This window comes from Anopheles merus, chromosome X, assembly GCF_017562075.2.
Source record: "Anopheles merus strain MAF chromosome X, AmerM5.1, whole genome shotgun sequence".
In the NCBI taxonomy this organism is placed as follows: Eukaryota; Metazoa; Arthropoda; class Insecta; order Diptera; family Culicidae; genus Anopheles; species Anopheles merus.
This window is the reverse complement of record NC_054081.1, coordinates 6749932-6756420: the sequence shown is the minus strand read 5'-3', so window position 1 is coordinate 6756420 and position 6489 is coordinate 6749932. Positions and strand designations below refer to the sequence as shown.

The 6489-nt window shown below is 49.2% G+C and overlaps 1 protein-coding gene across 2 annotated transcripts; it reads right to left on the bottom strand.

The window, feature by feature from the left end:
* Positions 1 to 2082: 2082 nt before the first annotated feature.
* LOC121592201 (probable basic-leucine zipper transcription factor Q) lies at positions 2083 to 5244 on the bottom strand. 2 transcript variants are annotated; one of them, XM_041913598.1, is made up of 3 exons: positions 4834 to 5244; positions 2496 to 2834; positions 2083 to 2426 (listed from the first exon to the last, which is right to left on the bottom strand). In XM_041913598.1, the coding sequence occupies exons 1-3, from the start codon at positions 5071 to 5073 to the stop codon at positions 2178 to 2180; spliced, it is 828 nt and encodes a 275-aa protein (XP_041769532.1). In that variant the 5' UTR covers positions 5074 to 5244; the 3' UTR covers positions 2083 to 2177. The 2 variants fall into 2 exon arrangements, with proteins under 2 accessions (XP_041769532.1, XP_041769540.1); XM_041913606.1 differs by having other exon boundaries at positions 2083 to 2423.
* Between the last annotated feature and the right edge of the window lie 1245 nt (positions 5245 to 6489).

Below are 6489 nucleotides of genomic sequence, written 5' to 3'. Positions count from 1 at the left end.
GAGCCATGAGGAATTAAACAAGAGCCAAAAAACACAACGACACAACCAAGATGCTTTTAACCAATAAAAAACGGTCACTTCGGTGGCGCGTCCGGGAATTCATTATCCTGTCAGCGTGCATTAGGCGGCCGGTCGTGCCACGATTTGCTGATTGAGTTTAACCAATAATTCGGCGACGTCCGACGACCTTTTCAGCGGAGGGGAGTCCCAAAATTGCGAGAGAGAGTCCAATTATCGGTGGCAAAAGTTGCCGGAACCAAAATAAAACGGGATGGAGTTGCACAGGTAATCCAGGGATAAATGGTTATGAGTTGCGTGTGTGTGTGTGTGTCTGTAGAACGTCAACCACAAACGTCCACCGATGGGTTTTGACAGCTTCAAAACATCCCACTACTTACCCGGAACACTAATTGGATGCGAAGTACATCCGTGCCTACGGTAATCTGCATTTTTTTGGGTTTTTGGCTCAGTTTTGGCTCCCCTTACCTGAGGCAGATGCAAATTTTCAGGCCTATCACCAGCCCTGCCCACTTTCCCATCAGAATCGGAACGTTGGTTTACGGGAAATTAATGCTTTCTCCGGAAAACCCATTCAAAATGAGAAACCGTAGATCCCTGGGGCACGCAATTCCAGACATTGGGGCGTCGCTTGTTGCAAAGGTTTCAATTTCCCTCCGAGTGCGCTCCGAAACGGCTCCAAATTAATCGTGCAGTTCAGATTGCATGCCACAGATGGACGGGCGCTGGACATATCACTCCCAGAAGTTCTGCCGCCCATGTCTCGGGCTCTCCCGCAACTGCTCTCGTTCGATAGCAAAAATGTGGAAGGATACAATCAAATTCAGAGCGAGAGCTTCATTCACTGCCACTCCGTTTCGATGTAAACTTGCCGTAGTTGAGGCCAGTTATTGGGGAATGCAAGAATGTGCAAACGAAGCAGTGCTTCTCCGGTGTAGTGCTGATCCTATCCGAACTAGGCTTAGGCAATTTGATTCTTTTCAGTGAACGCGTTTTTAATTACAGTCAGTCCGAGACACGCGGTTTATGCATAACTAGACAACTAGGTTCTTACATTAAACCATTTATGTATCACAATTCATTCAGAAAATTTTAATATTTCTGGGGTTTAAAGGGTTCTCAAATTTTGACAAAATAGTAATTTATCTTGCATATGAGAATCCTTTGAGCCAATTGTACTGATTGCACACAAGAACTTAGAAAACGTAGCTCGAGAACAGACTGTATATCCTTAAGTTGATTTGTAATGAAAACTGATCTAAACGAGTAAAATCTACAAGCTTTCTCTTTAATGCTGCTGCGCGCTTAACGAGTTCTTTTTGTGCGGTAGTGTGCGACTGACCCTATTGAATACGAGGGCGGCAGTGTGCCACTGAGCTAACAGGACGCGCGTGCGGCAGTATGTGACAAGAGCTCTTTTTGTGCGGTAGTGTGCGACTGAACTAACTGAACGCGCATGCGGCAGTGTGCGACAAGAGTTCTTTTTGTGCGGTAGTGTGCGACTGATCCTACTGAATACGAGGGCGGCAGTGTGCGACTGAGCTAATAGACCGCGCGTGCGACAAGAGCTCTTTTTGTGCGGCGTGTGTACGACTGACCCAACCGAACATGCGTGCGGCTGTGTGCGAATGACCCAACGGCTATGAGTGTTCTTTCTCACACAGTGTGGGATCAGTGTGCGGCAGGAGTTATTTTGTACGGCTGAGGGCGATTGATCATTCTGAGCACGCTAGCAATATGGCCATTCTTTCTCGCTCAAAAAGCGATCGATCTTCTCGTGTGGTATGGTGTGGTGTGTGGTAAATTCTGCCGACCCAAAACGAGTGTTTTTTTTTTTTTAATTCAGGCTATGACACCGACAGTTATCTTGCATCTTGTTCGGAGCACATTTCAGTTAGATCTGTATGCGTGCGGAAGACCTACCCGTTCACTTTTTCGCGTGCGGCGATCTACCGCACACTATAATGAACTGAGTGTGCGGCATAGGTCTCGCACAATTGTCCCATGCCTAATACGAACGCAAGCAACGAACCCTCTACCCCAAATTGAAACGAAACTTTTCCGTACAAAACAAAAAAACAAACAGGTAATAATTTTATTCGAACCATTAACACTAACAACCAGCCCGACGAGGGTTTTGGGCCGCCCACCTTGCGCATCTAGAAGTTGTACTTGAGGCCCGCACTGCTAAACTTCACCTGCGACACCTCGTTCGAGGGCGAAAAGGCAACGCCGATCAGCTTGGCCGCGTTGGTGGACGCGTCCGGCTCCGTGCCGGGCTGGGGAGCCTGCTGCCCCCGTACGGAATAGTGTCCGGCGGACGGCTGCTGCTGCTGGTACTGGGTCTGCTCCTGCTGGCCCTCGCCCGTCTGCTGGACGTACTCGTACTGTGGCTGCTGCTGCTGCTGCTGCAGAGAAATCCGGGTTGAGTTTTGGGCGTTCGCGTTCTTTGCAGCTTTGTGATGACTATTTCTTACCTGATTGTTCCCTGCGTAGACGGTGGCGTCTTGGGCCGTCGGCTGAGCACCGAAGCTGGTGAAGGTGGCATACTTGTTGGGCTGTGGGGCGGCGTACTGCTGCTGCTGCTGCTGCTGCTGCAGAAGACGCTGCTGCTGCAGCCGCATCCGAATGTTGGGATTGATGTAGTTCTCCTGGACGGTGTAGTGCGGCTGGTCGGGGAACTGGGCGACGTAGCGGTTCAGACTTTCTTGTTGAGGTTGCTGCTGCGCCTGCGGCTGATAGTATATGGGCTGCTGCTGCTGCTGCTGTTGCTGCTGATAGGCCTGTGCCTGGGTGCCAATCAGCGATGGATGCGACTGGAATGCAGGAGAAAGCGTTTCGAAATATCCGTAAAATTCATTGCAACGACAAATTTGTTTGTGCTACAAGGTCTTTGTCATCTAGATTGTCGATTCGTATCAGATTCTACTCCCATCAATTCACCCAGATTTATTTCACTTGCTAAATGGTCCCAATTTCTGGTCTAATTAGATACCAATTGGAAATTAACTTGAAGGTATCATTTGCTTCTACGAAGCATCGCAAAATATATTAAAATTAAAGAAGCTTTATAAGCCAGTAGCATCGGATCAAATATCTTTTTGATTTCGCCAATTATTTTTGGAGAAAAAAATCAAACCCAACAAAATAAGCTTCATTAAGTCCGGAGGTAAAAATCGCTTGCAAAAAGCGTTCCCGTGCAGCGTTGCGCTCCAACAATCAAACATGCTTCCCACAAATCCCGTAATAATGAATTATCTTACATCAATTAAAAAAAAAAAAAAAAGCTCACCACACCAACAAGTCCAGCAAACTCATCGGGGCCGGTTTTTGTGCTGTGCAACTTTTAATGATGCACTTTTATTGCAGCACGCTAATGAGCGTAGCTCGGCGAGGAAATCAATGCCGGCAAGTTTTTGCCAGGCACAGCTTTGGGGCTGTATCAGGGAGTACGCATCCCGGCGCTCCTGTCCCGTCCAGCAATTTAAGCCCACACTCAATGTTAATTAAATGGAGCATAGTTTCGACAACACATTTGCGCTTCATTCCGCTTCGCTTCCGCTTGGTGGAATCAATAGTTGTCGGGGTAAGTTTACGGTACGTTCATTTCCGGTTGTGTGTTTGTTTTTTTTTGTGTTGCTACATCAGCAGCACTACGCACAAACAGGCAGTTGGTGCAAGAAGCTGCAACACCGATCTGGCGAAATGATACCGACTGGCAAATGGCAGCGGGAGAAGCGCAGCAAAAAAAGTAAGGACAGAATAGAACATCCTTTTACTGCTACATTACAAGGCAATGTGCACAAGAAAGAGAGAGGGAGTGAAGGGAAGCGCAAGAAGATTGACAATTTATGCACCGGTGCGGTGACATCCGGTCCAACTTGCCGTCAGCTTCAGCAGCATGAGCCGCGAGGTGCAGGCGAGCTGAGGCAGCGCAACCGAACATGCGCCCGCTCATTGCTATTTATGTGCTGCTGGCAGGCGTCCCCTGCCCCCCCCCCCCCCAGGCGCCTCGTCACTCCAATGAAGGTGCATTTGATTACGCGCCCGGATGGTGGATTCACGCAAGCAGCAAAAGAAAGAGCGCAATCCCAGCGCTGTAATGGGCGGTACGCCATCTTGCTACATTTCGCTCGCTCTGTCTCTCTGTCAGAACGCGCCGCAAACAGGGAAACATTTGAACATAACAAGCGCAACACCAACTTGGAAATTGTTCAACGCCGGAAGTGCGGGAAACGCGAGATCGGCGGCACCATGGCTACCTGCACAAAAGATAAAATTTAAGTAGACACCCTGCCACAACCAAGAGACAAGCAAGAGAGAGTGAGAGGTAGTGCTACTGTATATTAATGTGTGTGTGTGTTGTACTTTTCTACTTTGAAACGACTACCAGCGCACTACATTCGCGCGCCAGCAGTGCAGTCGATATTTATTTCCTTTTCGTCCCCGCTTGCGTGAGTTTGCTGTGTTCGTCGCCTGCGCCCCTTTTTGGGGAGGGCGAAATTTGTATCGGAAGCGATCCGCACCCGCACACACTCTTCACTGGTAATGCAATTATGCGGGAAACGGTGTGATGGATTGACAACTATTGCACACGAGGCATACGATCCTGTGTTGTTCGGGGAGGAGCTCGAACCGATTGGTATTGTTTACGATGCTCCCGGTGTGCACGGTGGCGTGTGCACAGTAATAACAAGCGTAATGCGTTCCGCGCAAAACCTTCGGGCAAAGGATGCACACTTTTGCAGCGATTCAGGCAACAAACGATAAATAAAAACGTACGGGGGTACGGTGTGTTCCACCGCCCACGCTTACCAGTGTGCTGGGAATCTGTTGCTGCTGCTGCTGTTGCTGCTGCTGTTGCTGGAGCAGGGCACCCTGCGGTTGATTGCCGAAGTAGCGCGTGAACGATTGCTGGAAGGAGGGCAGCTTGATCGAGAAGCTGTTCTGGGATGGATCGTTGTGGAAGGAGAGCTGGCCGGACGCGGCGGCAACCAGTGCCAGCAGCGCCACGAGTGACAGCTGCCCGAAGCGACGAACTTGACGGTTGCTCATGTTTTTTTGTTTTTTTTTTTTATTTTCAATCACACACACACACACACGGTCGCACGGTTTCAACAACAGGATTTTCACCCACAACCAAGCTCAACGCAACAGCGAACAATGAATCGGAAACGTTTATTGTTTTTTTTTTTAAATGTTTTTAATGTCACGAATGTCCAGCACCGCACCTGAGACTGAGGCTCGTACCGGTACCGGACGGCAGTTAAATACCACCTTCCCGCTAAGCGTCCCCCACCATCGCAGTAATCCGGTGGAGGAGGGGGGGGGGTTGTGGGTGGACGGATTTTCGGACCAACCAATGCTCGCGCAAAACACAATGGCATCCCGTGGCAGTTGATGGCGCCCCATCACAGCCCAGAACTGCTCGGGAAACAGAAACGAAAAAAAAAAAAGCACCAACACGAGTGTTTCCGGGTACGTTAATTCACTTTCGATTTCTACCCCCAGCGCGCCTGGCCCAGGCGCGGTAACGGGGACGGAAGGAAGACCGACCCGTCCGACTGGGAAACTTTTACAGTTCAATTTTATAGCCCGGGTAAGCCGGGCTTGCTGTAAGCTGCATGCGTCCGTGGTAGGATATTTGGTTTTTCGTCCACCATTTTTTCGTTTGTTCTCTCTCTCTCGTTCTCTCTCTGCTTGTTTTTTGTGGCGCTTGTTACACTTCCAATCCAGGTCGCATCATCGGAACGTATGCGACGCTCGTCTCGAGTGATCGTCGGTCGGTTGGCGTGCGTCACACCGCGCCTTTTAAAATTCACCTCGTCGCCCAAGTCATCAGCCCCGTGGCTGGGAGGTTATGGTTCCTTTTTTTTTTTAATACTTTTTCCCATTTTTTTTGCTTTCTTTCTCAATACCGGGTCCAGGGTTGGAGTTTTTTTTTTCTTTTTCTTTCTTTCTGTTTTCGTTCGGTTGAGATTTTTTGCCGTTGGCCCGTTTCCTGGTGCCCCGTGCCGCACAGCGAAACGTGACTGTGTTGCGATAATCGAACATTTAAAATCGAAACCATCGAACGGTACGATAGGTTAAAGGCGCACACACTGTACACGGGCACAGAAATAAAGCACGGTCGACGGTAGGGGTAGGTTCTACCGGCACGGGGCGCCGTCAGTCACGCACCCGGACGCGCGACCGAGCAGCGGCGCAAAAAGGATAAACTACTGTTCGGCACGGTGGGCACGAGCGGAACCCGGATAGGAGCCGGTCAAAACTTCGCTTACTTTATGTGTGTGTGTGTGTGTGTGTGTGTGTGTGTGTGTGTGTGTGTATATGTGTGTGTGTAACCTTTTTAACAGCCAATTTTGCTTGATCTATTTTTTGAAGTATTTATACAAAAAACAGTGTTTTCTAGCTAAATTATCTAGCGTATGGAGCAACTAAGGGATAATCCATAAATTACGTAACGCTACG

Excerpts from the sequence above, each read along its gene's own strand:
- LOC121592201 (XM_041913598.1), bottom strand. The coding sequence starts at position 5,073 with ATGAGCAACCGTCAAGTTCGTCGCTTCGGGCAGCTGTCACTCGTGGCG. Across the intron at positions 2,835-4,833 it reads AACAGATTCCCAGCACACTG|TCGCATCCATCGCTGATTGG; the intron begins GTAAGCGTGGGC and ends CCTGCATTCCAG. Across the intron at positions 2,427-2,495 it reads TCTACGCAGGGAACAATCAG|CAGCAGCAGCAGCAGCCACA; the intron begins GTAAGAAATAGT and ends ATTTCTCTGCAG.